At 46.4% G+C, this 20,725-nt stretch overlaps 1 protein-coding gene across 2 annotated transcripts in view; it reads right to left on the reverse strand.

Moving 5' to 3' along the window:
• The window catches only part of spns2 (SPNS lysolipid transporter 2, sphingosine-1-phosphate), a 58,605-nt gene that overhangs the window by 37,358 nt on the left and 522 nt on the right, over positions 1-20,725 (reverse strand). For both annotated transcript variants that reach the window (XM_056409681.1, XM_056409687.1), the window contains exon 2: positions 4,156-4,221. In XM_056409681.1, coding sequence (XP_056265656.1) covers positions 4,156-4,221 — 66 coding nt within the window. The remainder of the gene's footprint in view (positions 1-4,155; positions 4,222-20,725) is intronic.

Below are 20,725 nucleotides of genomic sequence, written 5' to 3' on the forward strand. Positions count from 1 at the left end.
CGGAGACACACACTCTTTCACTCGCGCGCTGTGATGTCGATGCAGCCACAGGTCATCGTTCTATTCCCGTCTCATCAGGAGAGGGGCCGCTGAACACCATCGCAATGCAATTATTTGGCTTTGGGAATCAATAGCGGAGAAGATTAAACCTCGCTGCCATGCATGACCAGAGAGAGGAAGACACAGGTGGCTCCATTTCCTTTTCATCCCTCCGACTCCTCTCACGCTGTAAGTTGACAACAAGGCTGCAACAGCTGCCAAACTAGAGGGAGAGAGGAGGCACCGAGGGATACCAACGAGGACGAAATAGTAGCAGCTGTGAGTGGCCAAAACAGCTGAATAAGCACTGATAGCACAAACTTCCCACTGGGTCGGGAGGAAAATCAGAGATTCAACAGTAGAAACCTTTGATTGACACCTTAACCTACATACAACAAGCCACACCTCAGACCCAGAATATTACAGGATCCAGACAGCCAGCTCAAGCACCAGCATGAGATTTGAAAAAATTCAGACTTTTTAGTATAATGCTGAAGCTTTGTATGTGCAGCGTGTGTTGGCGGCGCTCAGCCTAAAGTCTTACACAGCACCTGTGGCCTCATTCCTCACAGCTCACATACTGGCTGAATGGCAGACTGACACCATGTTAAGACGGGGGCAATGTTAGTTATTGTGTGTGCGTGTGTGTGCGTGTGTGTGCGTGCGTGTGTGTGCGCGTGTTGGTGTCGTGTTTCAGACAAGGTAGGCAGCCACACACAGAACAGGGCACAGACAGTCCGCAAGCTGCTAGGAGAGCCGGCTCCTTATTAATCCGCCGCCTGACTGACCCCAATATCTGATGTTTCCATACTAAACCAGCGGCGGATAATTACTATGCCATGAGGGATAATTCAACCCATTAGGAGTTTTTCTTATTTTCCCTGACATGCCTCAGAGCACTTGGATACAATAACCTTTGCATGTCAACAGGAGGGGAGAATACGTCACTCGGATTTCTATGTCTGGTTAACAAAAGTGCACAAACCCCCCATCCCCTCTCAACCAAAGGTAACACCATCCAGGTGAATCCCCTCACTCCTTCATTAACCTTGCGTGCCCTCCATGCCCTCAGGACTGGTCCTGTTCGCAGCTGCGTGTGAGACTCACTTACTGAGCCGCTGCCCAAGGGCCATTAGCACGGAGGCCTGTCATCTCCGGAGGAAGAGCTGAGCTCAGGCCGTCCTGGTGCTCTGACAGGTCTGCTGAGCTCAGGTGAGGCCACGTTCATATGCTGATGGTCGACTCCAACCACCTTTAGCCCTAACATGACTGACAGCTCTGAACACCGCATCCTCTTACACAGAGAGCTGAGACCTACCCTCCTCAAGCAATAATGACACACGTGCACACACACACACACACACACACGTATGCACAATAGAAATGAGCGCATACCTCAAGTCAATTTGTGTTGTGTGAGCTGCTTTTGAAAGAGGTTGGAGTTGCCAAATAACAGAAATAACTGGTGCTGCGGAGGCTGAGCTCACCACAGGGTATTTTCCATTTGTTGTCCCTAACCATAAAAACACCAGCTAACAATCCCCACACTGCACTGTAATCATCACCCCACGCCCCTCCCATTATTTTCCATCCAATAATTAGATTTTTTATATCCAGTATGTACCTTTAAACAAGTCAGGGAGAGGCAATTATATGTAGCAAATAATAACAAACACTTGATTTTCATTGGAGAAAGACACAATTCTCTAATTCCACTAACTGATTAGGGGCCTTGTTCTAAGAAAATGACATTTTACCGATCGAAAATAGACAACAGATAGACATTTAGTGGAGTGCAGCAATCACAATGCAAACACTGCAGTAGATCTGAAGGGCTCCTCCAGTGCTCAGTCAGTCTAGTGTGTCCCAAAAGCAACAAGTCAGTAACTTCTAGATATGGGGCATTTTTCATTCCAGTCGTCCTGATCGAGAGCGAAAGAAAAGGGTCGAAAATATCCTTTGCTCAAACTGAACCAGAAACGAGTTCACGGGGTGATTCTGACTCAGACATGTTTTTGTTCTACGTCTTAGATCCTGCAGTGTGTGGTGAGTGTTTTTTAAATGTGTGAGGGTGACCTGGCAGTAGAGAAAGCAACTCCCACCGCCTGTAAAACACCTACGTTGGCAACTTGCTTTCCCAGGTGGAGGCGAGCCCCCAGGAGAGAGGGAGTGAGGAAGGTGAGCAGGCAGAGCCTGCAGGTGCTCACAGAGGCAGGGATTGTTCACTCTGGAGACGGAAGCAGGGGGTTGGGGGGAACCGGAAGGTGTGTATACGTATGTGTGTTGTTAAGAAAACACATACACACACAACACTGAGACTCTCCCCTCCAGCTCCTTGGTGACGTCAGCCTCCTAACCTCGCCTTCACACCTAAGCTCCCCGTCTTGGCCTACCCGCTCTCGCAGCCCAAGGTCCAGACACCCAGCATTCCTCAGGCCGGTGTGAGAAAGAGGTCGCCTGGGGATCAGGGGCCAAGCGGAGTCTGAACCACGACGGGCCGGGACAGGCCAGGCAGACCCACGGCAGCCCTTTTAGGCAGGCCAGCTGGGCGCCTCTCAGGGACCTTAAAACGTAGACGGTACAGAGAGCAAACCAGCTACACAGTCCCCTCCACTCACACACTGTGTGTGTACGTGTGTGTGTGGGGGTGGGTGTGTGTGTGTGTGTGTGGGGGGGGCGGGTAGAGTGTGGTAGTGTGGATAACTCAAATAATGGGCCAATGCAAAAATAATTAGGAGTCAAACACCCCTCACATTTTCTTGTGAAGATTTTGTACTAATCTCTGGGTGCAGGTCAGTGTGTTTTCACACATTCATGCACCCTGCTGATTATAATAAATGTAATTGAATGAACATGTTTGATCTGATACATCAGGACCATTATCAGTCCGTTCAGGCATAAAATGAAAAAGTTTCTTTGAAACACTAAACTATTAAATCTTTTGACCACTGCTGCTCACAGAATCAACAAACACATGAAAAGACAAGGAGAGGAAGGAGGAAGGTGTGCAGAGGAGGAGTTGTTTCTGATAGAAACTTAACTGAAACATAAATTCTTCATGTTGCAGTAAACCTGGGTGTAAATGAGATGTGGAATTTATAAAATGGTCTATTCACTGGAAAGCCAACAGAACACTGATTTATTTCCTGGTGGATATTTCTGTCCTCACCACTCCATTCAGCTCACCTAAAGTTAGTCTCAAAAGCATCAAGGGATGTGAGGGGGAGCGGGGGAACACTGGGCTGTATTCTTTCCCCCTGGTTCTCAAACCCGCCTGCTCGCCCTCAATGGCACTTTGTGTGCAAGTTTGTTGGTGTTTGAGTGAGTTTGAGGGCACACGGAGACGAGACGGGCTTTGCACGGTATCTCCCTAAAAGGTGGATTCATTGGGGTCTAGAGTGGAACAGGAAGCCCTGCCCTGAGCCAGAGTCCTCAGACGCTCTGGGTACATGTGTGCAGGCTCTCAGGAGAACAGCCGGCCTGGCTCCTGAGAGTGTCCTGACTGTGTTTTCCCTTCTGTTGACCTGACCTGCTGCTGCTGCTGCTGTTAGGAGATGTCACTCCCTCCCTTTAAGCCTGCTATACAGCGGTGCTAATCATTCAATAATTAAACGCCTTAACATTTTTGGCACTTTTCAAATATGCAACAGAAATATGGCAGTGCTTTATCTTGTGAAGATTAGAATGTCTTTAAGCTATGCAGACTATAAATTAGATGCCGGGAAGTTGAGCCAATCGGTATCTGCTTTTTCTAAGAAAACGGATAAAAGATGTAGTTTATTTTTCAATCTTATGTCTTGAGCTTAATAGCTATAAAGGAGAAGGATTAGAGGCATAAGTAAATCATTAGTGGGGTGATTATGTAAATCAACTCCATAATGTGAAGCATTAATTGTAAATCACGCTGTCGATCTCTGACTGTCAAAGTAAAACCCTTGTCATGTAAATATGTGGACAAACTGCATTGTTGTTGTTGTTCTTGAATTCAAAGCCGCTGCATTGCTCCATCCAATTTAACAACAGAGTTGCACAGTAATTTCCCCACTACATGCACATTGTGTTGAGGTTTTAAGCTTCGATATTCACAGTGCAATTATGGGATTAAAGGAAACATACCTGTTTGCAACAAGCCGATTCCACTGTCAGTTACTTTGTAATGCCGCTGGATGTCGAGCAGCACACCTGTAAAGAGAGGGAAAACGTGAATATAGGTGCAAGACCAAATAATCAGAATCATAACTGAAGCACTGATCTCTATTCGATTTGCAGCTAAATCAAATCTCTTTTGTGGCTTGTGATTGTCGGATATGTTGGATTGACAGGCTATCACTTAACATCCCTGAAGGGCAATCTAATATCCCGATAAGTGCCCTCTTGGCTGCTATACAGTGGTCAACTTTCAGTAAACGCTCGCAAAGATTTCACCGCCGTTTTTTTCCGCCGCTCAATGGACACTTCCATCACACAGCTCCTCCACCATTAGCTCTCCAGCGCTGCGGCGGCGGCAGTTGATTTTGGCTTTTCTAAATGGCACTGCAACCGCCCGTGTGGGGTTGATACTGGTGGCGGCTCTCATCAGACACACGGCAGCAACATGACATCCCTCCACTGTGAGAAGGCACAGGCTCTTTGAAGGCGTGTTAAACCTGTTGGTGTCACCCAAAAGAAGTTGGATTCTCTGACTGTGCATGCCTTCAAACATTAATGAATGAATGGCGCCGGCTTGGCAACAAGAAGCGCAAGGAACGCATTGAGAAGAGTCGAGTATGTGCTGTTAGCACAACCTTATGAATGTGTGTGTGTGTTCAGAGGTTTCTGCATGTAAAACATGTGCATGAAATCTCATAAACTTCTTTTATTTATTTTTTAAACTGTCGTAAACATCAGACTATCGAGATGAAGAAGAAGATCAGACGGGGATTAATTAAGGGTTGGAAGAAACCCCCTTTATGGCTACCATACCATTTTAAACCCCAGATAAACACGTCTCATCAAATGAGTTCTGCTCCTCTCAGGACCACCGGCTTGGAAAGGTTCAAAGGCTTATTTTCTGTTTCGAACCAAAAGAAAAGGAATAGGTTGCAGTCCAGATGCATGTGCTCGGCAGTGCCGGTCCCGAGGGTTGCAACACAGCTCATGAAAATGGAACAGCAGCATGACTAACATTTTTAAAAGCTGGCTGTGTCTGCTCTGTCTGCTCCTCTCCTTTCCGAGCCCAGCAGGCCAGCGTGACCCAGCGTAACCTGACCTCAGGAGACTCGTGCGCCCGAGTCTCCGTAACTTTTCAGAAGCGGCTCGTGCATAACGTCCTTGTGATCTCTGGGATTTCAAGCTAGCTCGAGGCCAGAAAGGTCACGGCCGAGCAGGAAAAAAATAACGCGCTCAACACAATGGACGCTGCTTCTGCCTAATTGTTAACAAAGGCGGCGCAATGCCGGGGCAGGTGCAGGTTGGACGGTGCCTGCATGGGAGCAGAGACATACGTCAGATTCCTGTCATGTGAGTCAAACCACCTGCCCACATTCTCACAGCATTCTTGTTCGAGAGCTGCGCTCGAAACTCTCTGCCTCGTTTCCCGTTTCGTGATGATGTGACTCAGAAGGTGCTCGTATGCTAGTTATCCACCAATTTCAGATCACAAAAAGACCGGCTTCATCGGCGCTGCATTCGCATGTTGTAACCGTTGCTGCTTGTCAGCAGATCTCAGGGCAGTCATAGCGCACAGTGGTGGTAATTATGCAGCAACTGCCTTAAGGTGGGGAATTTGCTTTTCTCGGTAGATAATTCAAAATTGGGCTGATTACTGAAAGAAGTCTGATCACATCCATGCACCTCAGGGATTTAGTTAATCTGATCACACACACATACATCAGGTTGCCATTACTACATGGCCTTGGCCCCCCTCCCCCTTGTCACGTCTGTCAAACGGCGACAACAGTGTTTTAACAATGGACTGTACAACTGCAGCTGTACTCTAATTAGCCTGGAAGAAGTTCTCTCTCTCTCTCACACACACACATGCACAGCCTGCTGAGAGGGGGATTCCTACGCCATATGGTGGAGCGTCCCTCCTGGATAGAGTCTGCATTTGTCTGAGCCCCACCCGTCTACTCTTACCACAATACCACGAGACGATTAATAAAGGTAGACTTGGCCAAACTGCTATTCACTACTACTACACAACAATGGGAAAACAGAGCTGTGGGTGTTGGATGAACTAGAACCACTGTGGGATGAAGTCTTCCAACGTGATTAGATCTATTAAAGCACATGAAGGTATTGGATGGGAAGTTCTGAGGAAGCGGTGGATGTTAATGCCGATCAAAGCAGCCGTGTTTGTTGTTCTCAATTCAAGTGCAATGAGCCGTGTAATGAATTGTGTTAATCTGTCAGGGATTACAGGGAGCCAGCAGCTCTGTTTGTGTAGCAGCCTATCGTAACTATCATCTCTGATCTCAATGTTGGCGATCAAACTATGTCCTGTTGATTTACTTCCTTCCTCAACCATTTCTTTTTTTTTCTCCTCAGCCTGAGATTTATGATTTTGGGACTCGGTGAGGAAATGCAATCCCATTGTCTTATTACGAAAGATAGACTGTGATGTATCTGATAATGCAGCCCCAAGCTGGCAGCTCCCAGTTCAGTTGCCATGGTGATGCTGTTCCAGATAAAGGTCAAGAAACCACAAAGGAGCTCAGCTTGCCGAAATCTCAAAAACTGCCTTTTTAATTTATCTTATATTCTAGAATCCTCAGTGCGGTTGCATGTCGCAATGCAGTATCTGCTCACATGTCCCCTAGTTACAGAGTTATTATAGGATGCCTGAAATACCAGGTATAACACCATGGCAACGCTGGAAAGCGGGACGTTAACATTATCGCTACATATCACAGGGCTCTCAAGTTTTGAAGACAGGCGAGCGTGACATTTCCATCAGCACCCCCCCCCCCCCCCCGGACGGAAATTTTCGGATATCAGTCACAGGGCTCTCAAGTATTGAAGACAGGCAGGACCTCCGAGAAGAGTTGTTGACGGGGGGGGGGGGGGGCAAGTGACTTTTTCTTTGCTCCGTCCCGATGCGCGCAGACCGGCGTCGGAACTCTGCGGCGACCGCGATCGACGCATTGAGCACCCCTGCATTAAAACATTAAAGAGCCGAGAGTTTTTTTCAGCGTGAGAAATACGATGTGTGGCGGGAGTGCGTGAGTTAAGACCGAAATGCGTGAGTCTCACGCTCAATGCCTGAGACTTGAGAGCCCTGATATCAGTTTACCACTGCAGGTGCAACAAGATTGCCTTGAACGTTAATGACTTTCTCGAGTCTTGGGCCTCCGGCGTGCATCTGAGCGTGACGCAGAGCACGAAACATTGGCAGGAATGTGGATCTTCCTGACATCTCACAACACTAACACCGCTTACTTCCATCTTCATTCAAGGTAGCAGCACTTACACGGCACAGGAAGCTTCACAGGCAACTCTATTCTGACACACGGCCCAGTGCAGTGCACACACCCTTAGGTGACCTTTCACAGAGAAAACACAAATGAGCACACCTGAAGACGTTTTTTGCTTGGTCATTTATTTGTCTTTCTGACTTTGACTAATCGTTGACTCCATTTGCTTCGGCGTGATTCCCTTGACACATGACGGTGACGTGCACCAGGAGCCAGAGTATCTATTGTGTGACACTTCAGGACCCCTTTCGTGTATTTCCTGGGATGCTGCACCATGAGTTGAGTTGAGCCAAACAGCTCCCTGTGTCTGACACTTATTCCACTCTCATAACGTCCACCACACATCTAGAGCGGTGGATAGTGAATGATCATTCTTGATTATGAATAGTACTTTCTTTCAGTCCTCGCTGTTTCCATTATATGGCAACCAGCAGTTTGATAACTGTCCAGGGTTTGCGAGTCAATGTAGATCAACGCAGCTCCAGAATACTGAGACCGATGTCTTGTGTTTTATTCAGCATTATATTTTAAATAAATACATCACACGGACAAGTTCACAGGAAGAGGTGAACCTCCACCGAAATCTTAAATTAAAACAACCCGACTGCGTGATCCAGAGGAAACATTTAAAATGAGGATACAGCATGCTGTTTTTGCAAGGCCAGCTTTTCGTGCAGTGACGCACTCTGCCAGCATTGCTCCTCTGGGACCACCATACACTCACAAATACACCATAAGTGAACACACACACACACATACACACACACCACAGCCCATACAACCACACAGATATGCACACACAGAACTCCCGTCAGCATTGAGCGGACACATTTCATAAAAAATCCCCAACAGAGACTGGTGGATCTCTGGCCCCCCTTGGTTCTATTTCTGCACATAGAAACTAGGCTAAGAGGAAGGGGAGAATAGCAGTCCAATTTACTGTTGGAGAGAGAGCAGAGGAGTCATGAGGAGCGAAGAAATAGGTGCGGGCTAAAACCGGATCAGTCTGGGCTGGATTTGTTTTGCAAAGCATATGTTTCCATTGTTTATATATATGGTATATATATGTGTGTGTGCGTGTTCCCCTTTCCCCTGGTTTCACAGTGTGTGTGTCGGAGTGAGAGGGAGCCAATGGATGGAAGTCATTCATTCTGGCTAGAGTGTGACGGGCAGCGGTGAACCGCTCTGCTGATGTGGCCAGATCCTTCCCCTTCATTCCTGCTGAGGGGTGATTCCTTTTCATGTGTCCACCCCAGTAGTATAAATAGTCTGGGAGAGGAAGAAGGGGGATGGGGGGTTTTAATGAGGGAGGAGAAAGTGCATCTTTTATGGTCGCTCACATGACCAATTTTGGGATTTGAGCGTGTGAGAGACAGTGACAGAAAAAGCGCGGGGAGAGAGCGGCGGAGTGCAGAGGCAGCCCACACTGCACAGCGTCTCAGAGGAGAAAGCTGACCACAAATATGCCCGACTGTGGCCGGCGGGCTCCTAACCGACTGCTCTCCTCCCTTTGCCATGTGGTCCGCAGTGGGCGGGGGTGCGCTTTTTCCATTCCACTTCCTCTCCCAGCCACACAAAAAGCAAACGTGCTGCAAGGAGAGGGTCTCCAGAACTTGTACGGGGGGAATTAAAATCGACAAGAGATGGGGAGTGTGTGAGTGCGTGCTGGATAGTCCTGCTTCCCTGTTGCTAGCGAGTCAAACGCACATGTAGGACCTTACGTAATCCTTCTATTGGCAAGCTGAGAGGCGACTGTTTTGAAGCCAGAATAACAGATTTGTGTTATTGTTGTGTCACATTGGCTGTGTCTACTACCGGACACTTGAGCACTTCGAGCACTGACTTTCAGTGTTTAGGGCGCCACACTGACAAAACCAGCAGAATTCAGTGCACTGAAAGTACCCGGATGGCGCACTGCAAACGGGCAAAAAATGCAGTGTAAAACGATGGACACTACTGGCCCTAAACGGGCGCCATCTTGGCTACGTAGCGGAAGAGGAGGAGCCCTTTCGCCAGCTTTTCATTTTATTTCTAAAACAATGGCGGACGAGATGGCTACGGTAGCACAAGCGGTAGACCACGAAGCTACAGACCGTAAATGTAAGTGAAGGTAAGGCAAAATCACAATTCAATTTACATACCATCTCGACTTCAGCCAGAAGGTGGAGGCTCCGACCGCGATTGTGGAGGTATCGCAGTTTCCACATGGGGTGGAGAAAAGGGTAAACAAGGGACAAAAAGAGGGCAAGAAGTGCATTCATTTTGTCAGTTTAAGTTTCGTGGGTATCGCAAGCAGATTTGCGTACGTCACTCCCGGCTTAATTTCGCGGGTGCCGTGAACAGATTTGCGTCCGTCACTTCCGCCAAGTGGTTAACGTAAGTGTTCCATTTGAGACAGCACACGACGGAGTGCACTACAGATGTCAGTGCACTGTATTGCAGTGTACTTCGTAAAGTGTCCGGTAGTAGACACAGCCATTCTTTTTGTTTAGCTGTGTCATTATTTTACTTTGAAGTCGTGGATGTGTTGCTCAGAATGTACTTCCTGTAGTAACTGCGTGTTGTGTACCCGTAGTAACACGCCCACACTAATGAAAATCCTATTTCTGGCCATTTTTCCCCCATGACAACAAGAATTTATTGTCAAACTGACAAATCACTACCATTCAAACGCAATAAAAAAAGTAGGTCCACTGCAAATAAAAAGTTATACCGGTTCCAGTGAGCATTTATTTTCTTCATATATCGCTGACGTTGATGGATGTCAAAGATAAATACAATCGAATCAGAAGTCCTGCCAGTGTGTGAGGATGAATATGCTGTTGTTTCAGTGATAAAAAACACTGATATTTGAGAGAGCTTTCACTCTAATCTTTTAAATGTGTGACAGCCAAACTGGGCCAACATCAAATCAGAGGCCTGTAGGTGTGCCAGCCTTACCATTTTGACAAAATAATTTTTTTCAACCTAATTTTCCTTCATTAATCAAAAGCTTGAATTCCGCTCGAGTGCCGCGGCGCATTAGTTCCAGCCATTACGTGCTAAATATTTGATGGTAGTGGAGAGGATGCATAGTGAAGGGATCAAGGGAGCAGACTAAACCTAAAGCTCATCAATAATGCATCCAGGACTAACCCACCTGCTCGTATATGAGATAATGCTTTATAAGTATTGGAAAGACATGCAGTGAAGCGAAGCAACGGTATTTGAGATGAGATGAGACTGTCTGACTGCCGGGGGGCACTCGTTCACACCAGCGTCTCTCAGGAATACGGAGCAGCAGTTGAACTCAGCCTTGAACGTGGACACGGAGTGTGTTTTATGTGGAATATTGAAAAGGAGCCACGTTAACCAGAGAGAGGCTCCAACGGTGTCCGGTAGTATGGACATTGTCCCTCTCACAAGCCCACTATTTGTCCTGGACCAATAAAAGGAACAGTGTGGAGGATATATTCTCGATAGAAGATAAGAAATGACAGAATCACTTCACGATTATCTAAGTTAATGAAGCTCATTGAGACGAGGCGTCTTTAATTATCCAAAGATTAAGCAGTATATGCTAAAATTCTGTTGATATATTTATTTAAATATACTTTACAGATCTATTTCCAAAAGAATATACACTGTATACGTGTGGTCTTGACTTGACACCTGACTCATCTACTTCATCTGCCTTCCTCTTGATCCGCTCACACTCTGAGCTGTAAAGCGTAACAATAAGATGTCCACAGGCTGGTGAGCGGACTGTCTAGCCCGCAGAACTGTTTCACGAAAAAGGGAGTGCACAGTGACCTCAAGCCATGATAAAAAACGAAGAAAATTGGTGACGATTTGTGTTTTCAGCTCAATTTAGCATCAAACGGCTACAAGCCAACTGTCTCCTCTGGATAATCATAGTGCTTAGGCTCCACAAAATTGAGAATTATGGGGCAATAAGGACCCAGCTGCTTATTTATGGCTGATGTGAATGGCACATTATCTTTAAATCCAAGAATTTATTGTATGTAGTGAGTTTCTATTTTGTTTCTTCATAAAAATGAGTGAGAATATGTGGAATTGGAAATCAGTAATACACAAATGTGTACTTTATAGATGTATAAATATGAATATCAAACATGTTTTGTCTATCTTCAGGTTTCCGCTTGTTTTCCAATCACAACCACAGCCAGAGAGATCTGATATATGAAAACAATTTCATTCTGAGGCGCTGTCAAGGTAACCCCTCCTCCCGCTGCACATACTCCAAAGCAATCTGACAGTGGCACGCTCACGCTGTCTCATCTCCATTTAGGAGGGGGAGGGGTTGGGGTAGTTTTGTTTTCGGCCGTGCGGTTCATCTTTCATTGTCTCATGAATTAGATATGCATCTCATTACCTCCTCTGCTATTTCATGAAACACTCTGAGAAACCCAAATATGTATTTTTTGCCCAAACTCATATGAAATGACCTCAGAGGCCAATTTAAATATTGTTTCTCGAAATGGAAACTGAAAGGTTTGCAGCCACCAACCGAGAGTTTGAGTTCTTCTCGGTGCGGGAGAACACACCTTCCTTTCCACCATTCTTCCTCTCTGACTTCCTGCACATACCACGCGTGTTTTATTAAAGAATGGCCCACTTACCTCCAGCACAGTACAGAGCCTGGGGCCTGATGCACTAATCAGTCATTTACATACAATAAGAAGCTCTGCGCCGGTGTGCTGCTCACATACTTCTATCAGCAACCGGCATGAGGACGCGGGATGCTGGCTGCGCTCATGCCTCCTAAACATCGAGGAACATCTAAAGTCCCTCATTTGATGCCACGACAACCACATTCAGCGACAGATTCAGCTTCAAGTAGAATGCATTTTATTCTGCGTTATAAATACATGCAATCAAAGTGGTTGGGAGTATTGTGTTAACAAGCTGCCTGCAGATTTATGCAGTTAAACATGGACCAGTACACATTTATGGCATCAAAAGAACGCTGTAATAATCCTCCCTTGGCAGTGAGGCGTGACCAACCATTCTGGTGCTCTGTCGAAACAAACACCAAGACTCAGCCCGCTATCGTCTCTTAAGCAGACCATAAGCACTTTTCTGTGGTGATCTTGAATAAAATATCTGCAGCATTTAGCAAAAGTTTTTTTTTTTTGCTTGTAATGTGATAGGCAATATTCATTTAAGATACAAATGCAGCATTTCTATTTGTTTAAGTGCAGGCAACAACAACAAAAACCATACAAAAGCCTGTCTGCCTGCAGATCAAGCTGTGCAGCGCGAAATTAGCCAGATTTGAAATGAGAGGCCCGAAAAGATAATGCGTTGCTGCCAGCCCGACATTAAATTTAATACCTGCCTATGCACTTATGTTGTCCCTGGGACAGCACTCACATCTTGGAAACATAAAACCAATGACACATTCACAGAGGAATTCAATCCTAAGTGTGAAACCCTTATTGCAGAAAAACACTAGGGTCTGTGTGTGTGTGTGTGTGTGTGTGTGTGTGTGTGTGTGTGTGTGTGTCTGTCTCTGTGTCTTTGTGCGTGTGTGTGTGTTTGTGTGTGTGGGTGTGTGTGTCCACCTCTGACCCAGGACCTCTAAGTCTCTGACAGAGGTCAGTGCCCTCACTCAACCCCGGCTCTTCACACAAACACAGTAACGAGTACGCCAAGCACAGAAAATCCTGCTGCAATCTCATCTCGCTCTGACAACATGACTGATATCCACAAATGAATTTTTTTTAAAGAGCTGATAAAACATGGAAGGGAACGTGTGCTCGCGCACGCACACACACACACACCTCATCCTGGGCATGAACGTGGCTATAAAAGATTACACAATCCCTGTGCCAGGCTCCACTATTTACTCCATCACATATAAATGGAGGGTGGAGATTACATTTTCCCTCAACAGGGAAGGCTTTTCAAATATAGAGCTGCTGTAAATAAGCACTCACAAATATTATTCTAGCAGCTGTGAGCGCTTCCAGGAGCTGAGAGCTAATATCGCTGCTAGCTGTATGTCTGCTGGTTTCTGTCTCATGCTGTGAGCTGACAAATATTGTTTTCCAATTCTCTCAACTACAACGTGTTAATGTGTCAAGGAAAAATCCAATTTCAGTGCTTCAGGACACAAAGGTTTCATCACTCGTAATAAATTCTAAGCTGCTGCTTTGTTGATCAATATTCATTGTGTGTGTGTGTGTGTGTATGTGTGTGTATTTGTGTCAGAAATGGATCACATTGTGTTCTATTTCCATTTCTTCATCGTATGTATCAGCGGTCTCAGCCGCAGCATTGGACTCAGGGGAACATTTGAATATGACCTTCACAACACAAAAATGTCACTTGTGTTGCTCTGTTGTTTTCTCTTTATTGTAAATATCTCTTGGTGTGTTTGTGTGGGGGGATTCGTGCGTGCGTGTGTGTGTTTGCATGTGGGTGTGCGTGCGTGTGTGTGTGTGTTTGCATGTGTGTGTGTGTGTGTTTGCATGTGTGTGTGTGTGCGTGTGTGTGTTTGCATGTGTGTGTGTGTGTGTGTGTGTGTGTTTGCATGTGTGTGTGTGTGTGTGTGTGTTTGCATGTGTGTGTGTGTGTGTGTGCATGTGTGTGTGTGTGTGTGTGTGTGTGTGTGTGTGTGTGTGTGTGTGTGTGTGTGTGTGTGTGTGTGTGTGTGTGTGTGTGTGTGTGTGTGTGGGCTGGCTAGAGGAAATAGAAATGCACAATGTAGTCTGAGCAGTCATCTGACTAATGAAGTAGACTTTTGACTGTTCCATCTGTAGAATATCACACAATGATAATATTTTCTCAGAGTTATACCATACAGTCCATAATGAATACAGAAATAATCCAAAGACCAACATATTTTAATTTCAACTATATTGTGCCTCACAGCCTTCACTGAGAAATGTAAGATTATCACGAGAGGCGGAATGCAGGGAGTGAGCAGAGCACATTTCTTTCCAAAGCAGGGATGATCTGTTATTTGACAGTGTCAAACACAGCACAGTTCTCCACACATGCCCGATCTCTCCTCTTTCATTCCCGAGATGTTCATCTCTTTCTTGAGATAAATAGTCTTCTTACATAATTGGACAGGAAGGGTGGGACGTCTTTTTATAGCATGGGGCCTAATTGCAAACTGGGTGTTTTGGACAGGAGCTGTGTGGAGACTGGGAGAATCCCTCTGCTTCTGCTCGTGACTCATCTCCCTGTCACTCTGTCTTGAAAACTGGATTGAAGTTGGCAAATGCTGTGTTCATTTTAGGACTTTAATCCTTCAGCAAACGTGTAGGTGGAGGACACAACACCAAAGAGAACACCACCGCCCCGACCTTATGCCCACACATTCTCCTCTAATGACAAAGGGGAGGTCGCTGATCATCGCGGGGAGCTTGAGCAAGCGCTGCCGTCTTTTACGAGGTGACTAGTTGAGCCACTGGAGATTGAAAGATGCAGTGAAGAAGTCAAATGTGAAGGAAAAGGGCTTGTGTGACACATTCAAAATGTCTGTCACAAGAAATGGTGACAACTGCAAACAAAGTTGTGAGAAGGAGAACGCTGCGAGATTTCAACTTGCAGCAAACCGGCATGAGGGCTTTAAAGTAAACCCTGGTCAGAGCTGGCTGATGCACCCTATGATTTGCCGGGCTGCGTTTCAAGGGGCGGGACTTAGCGAAGAGTCAATCACCTCCATGAGCCGCGTCACTGCCGGGAAGCGGGTCAAATGGGCCTGACTACAATAACTATACATCCTGTCTGTTTCTAGAACACTGGCGAAGCGTGCCTGTCACCTCACAGAGTATTCTCCCCTCTCGTTTCTCCCGTCAACTCAAACCTCTGGTGTTTAGCGTGAGCTGCACAGGGTCAGATTATACTCTCCATAATGCAGCTTGTGTAATGGCCTCACAGCTGTGATGAGTGATGTCGGATGCAAGGTTGGGCCGATGCCAAAATGTCAGCCTTACCAGAGGGGAAGCGTCGCAGCAAAGTGACCATCAGGCGAGCCACGAGGCGGTGCGTTCAAGCCGGGGGAGGTCATAGGAGCGAAAGCTGCCACGAGGGAAATACGTCTGCTTGAGGGTAAAATCCAGAGGAGCCACATGAAAGGGCCTACATTGTCTGGCAGAGTAAGAAACTCTCGTCTAATTCTACCGGTTACTATTACAGACCGCGGCTAAATCGGAGCCTAAAGAACACACAGACTGTTTTCTCACAGCAGCGGGATCGGCACGCCAGGATATAGACATAAAGAGATTAGTGGGAGATCTGTGGGAAACTGGTCAGGAAAAGTCCAGTTGGTAGGATATAATGTCATTGTTCCATTTACCATCTGTTGAATTGCGTCAATATTTTGCTGTCAACAATGAGATGAAATATTTTAAAAGACGTCGAAACATACTGCATGAAAAACGCCTTTCACAGAGACACTTCATACTGTACGGGGCCGTTGGTCTCATTCGGAACAGCCCCACATCAGATGGAGAAAGCACGAGAAGAAAGACGTAGCAACCAAATAGTGAATTATTATAAGTGAATTACTAGAGGCCCTTCCATCATTTCAATGCCTCTGCTGTTGTTTCGGGACATTTTTTATTTGAACGCTATAAAACGAGAGAGGTTGAAATAGGGAAAAGAGTGAGGGGTGAAACAACTGACGGCTAAACCCCAAAGCAACTAGAGCGTGGCCCACACAGTGAGGAGACACTTCCTGTCTGACTCGACTTGACATATTCTGCTGCAGCACTTCATGTTGCTGAGAAGATCTGCAGGGACTTCTTCTAGCAGTTGTTTTTCCAATTTTTGTTTTCGTAGAGTTTGCTTTATGCCCAAATGCCTCCGACAGACACAGACTTCTTCTCTGGCCGTTGTGGAACTGAAAGTGATGCCCTTTTCTTGCACTTCCACCCTCAGAAAGGGTGATTAGTGTTGTAACAACAGACAGCAAAAACATGTAGGAGACAGAAAATAGCCTGCGACTGTTTTATGAGGAAATGCTAATGCAGAGGAATGGTTTGTATGGCTGCTGGTAATGAGGAGCCCCAAAGGAAGTGGACAAAGCTGTCAGGAATTAATCTTCATAGCCAGTCAGGCTGGATTGCTACATCTTTCTTGCAGAGCGCCAGAGCTGGCTTTAGGAGGATTATTATCACACGTTCATCTGTGATGCCAAAAGTCCACATGCAAGGGGTCCTGCCGTGGTCCAATGGGATCTGACCCTGTTTTATATGGGGGGGGCTGGAAGAGACGCTAATCCGCGGCTCCCCAACGTTTCTTTCCACCCCAGATTAGGCTGCAGTCGGTATACCCCCCAAACTGCCCCATTGCAGGCTGAAAAGGGGGCGACTCTGGGTGCACGCAGGGGGGTGGCTGGAGTTGACACTCATCGGGGTTTACTTACTTACCAAGAAGCAAATAACGTTAAGTGCTGAGTGGCTCCCATGTCCTCATATTCTGAAGAAAACACTTAATCCCCTCTTTATGATAAACTGTCGAGGAGCTTGGACTGTCTGTGGGTCTACGCAGAGACCAACACAGGGATTTAAGGTTCCAAGGCCACCTCAAATTAAATTAAACGTGGTGGCCTTCTACATCTCAGCGCTGTACTCTAAAAAGCCGACAGAACATGAATAAAAGTGGCTGTGGCTGCCGAAGGCCAGACACAAGTGACCCAACCGGAGCATCGTAACTCATCCAGCTCGGCTCCAATCTTGTATGGTCCAATCTCCATCTCATTTCCCTGCACACCGCTGTTCCAAAATGCAGTGCGAGGTAAGGGCGCCATCGACCTTATCAGGACACCCTCAAATACCCCTGACGCTCCTCATTTTTGCCACGTCTGCTTCACAGACGATCGTAAAAACGAGCACCGGCTTCTGGAGGAGCCTTCTCGATCAGACCGGACAGCTGGGCCTGATGTCCAGCCCGCTGCATGTAGCTGACTTGTCTTTCTTCACACATGGATTTAAACATGTGTCTGAAACGGATCCTTTTCTCTTTGGTCAATTCCACAATTTATACGGAAACTGACGAAATGTGGACTGTCTACAGCCCTCTGATCCAGATATTCAAAATGAATTTTAAAGAGGGGTGATGAGTTTAGTTTAAGGGATGAGGAAGTGGAAATGTATTAATTTGCTTACATTACAGTACATCGCAGACTTAAAGTGACTCGCTGTTGTGAAATGACACTATTAATATTAAGTTTGTCTTTTCACTCATTCTAGTGCCGTACTAAGATCTAAAACCTCTCAGCGCAAGCCTTGAACAATTACTTTGTTTACAAGCCGTCCCTCCTCACAAACTGGGGGCATTAAATATTAAAGTCTTGTAAAAAAAAGAAAACATATTGGCGGACCATCTATAAAATGCAGAGCAAAACAACCTCTCGTAAGAATTAAACAGTCGTCACGACTCTTCTTTTGTGGCTCTCTCCATCATCTTGGAGAAGTCGAGCATTGGAATCATAAACTTCAGTTTGTATGAGCTGTACTTTTAGTTGTCTTTATTAACGTACGTGTGTGTGTGTCTGTGTTTGTGTCTGTGGGTGTGTGTGGGTGTGTTTGTGGCTTCACCTCTGACACTAGGGATCAACAGAAAAGATGAAAAGATCCAAGTCTTTGACACTGCTGTTGTGCATTGGTTGGTGCAATTTTCCCATCATTGTTGTGGTGCAGAATAGCCCTGGTGTCTGGAATGGTCACCCTCTGTCTCTGTGACAATGCTTTAGTGATCCACACACACTACAGTAATGGCTGTTGGTACAAAGACCTTTTGACGTCGGGGGGAGGACAGCATCGCTCGTGCTAAGCCCACATTCTGCGTGCACTTCCCTCTGACTGTCTGCCACTGCAGCAGCCGGCCCCTCCCCTCATTACTCCCCTCTCTTTTAGCCCTTCTTGAAATGGTGGGGTCTTTTCTACTGTGTGTGTGTGTGTGTGTGTGTGTGTGTGTGTGTGTGTGTGTGTGTGTGTGTGCGTGCGTGCGTGCGCTCATGCTAGCTTAATTGACATTAAGATCTATGAGTTTTGAGTACCTGCTGCTGCAGAAAGAGAACAAGGAAGCTGGAGAAGCGGAAACGCAGAGGGATTAGAAAGGAGGAGGGGAGATTGAGTCCGAGGTGGTGGAAATGGAAAGCGGACAAATTGATACTTAATTCCACTTAGAGCAAAGTAAAGAGCTCAGAAATCACATCAGGAAAAGACAAGATTTAAGACTAATGTCCCATTTTTACAATCGGCAACATCTCCACCGTAGCTCACAGACCTGGAGAGGAGAGAACAGGTTGGAGAGAGAAGGAAGGAGGATGGAAGATCAACTCGTACTGTATTAGTTGTGTTGGATGCGCCATGGTTGCTGGTCCCTCTTTCTGTGAGGAGGTCTGCCGCTAACACCTTCCATGCATAATGCAAAAAACGTCCCGGTATCATTCAGGTGGGAAGGGATGGGAATGAGGGTTAGCCCGGGCTGCTGCAACCAGCCACCCCTCCTCCCTGTTTCCACTTTCTCCCCATCTCTCTTCCATCTCCCATCCTCCTGCCACAGCAACTTGTGCGGTTTGAAGGGCAGAGAAGAACAGTGGCAGGATCACAATGGAGCGGACGGTGGAGAATAGTTTTTTTCTTTTCTTTTCCGCCAGCTCCTTAATGAGGAGGTTCCCTCTGATCACAGAACGAGGAGGGGCGAGGGGACAGGAGTCCTAATTGCTGTAGCGTAAAAGGAGCCTGACACATCCACGACTGAGCACGACGGTGTGGATTCTCATCTATCTATCGATCTGAGTGGTGCTAGAAGATTGCTCAGATATGGTCAGATATGCTCCCCCCCCCCCCCCCCCCTCACCACCAACACCATTAAACACATTCTCAGCTGTAGGTCGAGCAGCTAAAGCTTTCCCGCCGTCATGATCGATCAGGTGCCCAAGGGTGTGTATGACTCTGAAGAGACCGGACCTGAAGCTCTCAGGATGATGAGCCGCAGGCATGTGGCTACTTAGAAGTGTACACATTGTTCCGTTTGGATTAGTCCCGCATTCTTTTTGTCAGGAGTGAAATTCCACCTTTACATTCCCCCTAATTTATCAATTTCAGAAATCTTGATGCCAGATATGCTTTGCTATAGGTAATGGGTAAATAGGTACAAAAAAATACATGAATTTCAAGGAGACCTCATGTGTGACCGTCATCCAAGTATAAGATAGTGAATAAAACTTGGGGGGATCTCTTTGTACAGAAGAGTCTACTCCGCCATGAACACGCTTCCCTCCATTCTCCATGCTGCAGCAGTAATGTTAACCCGTTCAGTGCCACAGTCCGATGTCCAAGTCTGGATAAGTACTGTAGTAACCAAGTGTTGGTCAAACTAAGGTGAGGATAACAGCTTAACCTGTCTGCCACAGTCATTGGCTATAACAATAGGTTATCAACTTTTGTTTTGTCAACTAAAATCAAATAAATTTCTGGTGTGAGTCTACAAACTGGGCTATTTCAATAATATTACTCTGCCTGGCCCTTTTCTATAATATTATAATATGTTCTATAATATTTTAACAGAAAAAAACACGTTGCTCTTCAAAATCTCCGCATTGTCTCACTGTGCTCTGCTCTTGGATTCAAATAAATATATAATTGGTAATTTTAGTAATCAATCAACTAATCGATCAAGTCAATAATTTGGCCCATACAAATGCACTTTTTACATATTACCACCCTCTAAGACTTGAGCTCAATTTCCATCCGTACACAGTGATCAGCTTCAATACATCATGTTGTGGATCTCAGCTGTAGTGAGGAAATATGCGACACTTGAGTGGGACGACCACATGGCCTCTCATCACAGCGGCGCGCAGCGAGCTGCCGCACACAGCACGCGCTATGAGGTGATGGACGAAAGGAACTAATCTCTCTCTCTCTCTGTCTCTCTCTCTCGCTCTCAATTTGCAATCGCTGAAACTCGTCTGACAGTTGAGCCCAAACACACACACGCGCGCGCACGCACACGGACACACACAGTGCAAAAAAAGCATGCAGTCAGCTAAATGACATTACATTTCCTTTAGCTGAAACATTGCTCTGCCGTGGTTTTAAAAGCACCCAAAGTGTCCCGCCGTGTGGTGGGAGCGGATAGCAGAGCCCATTGTTCCGCCCGTCTCCGCGGAGGTGTGCTGGCTCTACGAGAGACCCGAGCGGCTCACGGGCAATTAGCGCATGCACGTACAACCACACACCGGGCTGCTCTGCGGGGTTCGC

This window comes from Pseudoliparis swirei, chromosome 3 (assembly GCF_029220125.1).
Source record: "Pseudoliparis swirei isolate HS2019 ecotype Mariana Trench chromosome 3, NWPU_hadal_v1, whole genome shotgun sequence".
In the NCBI taxonomy this organism is placed as follows: domain Eukaryota; kingdom Metazoa; phylum Chordata; class Actinopteri; order Perciformes; family Liparidae; genus Pseudoliparis; species Pseudoliparis swirei.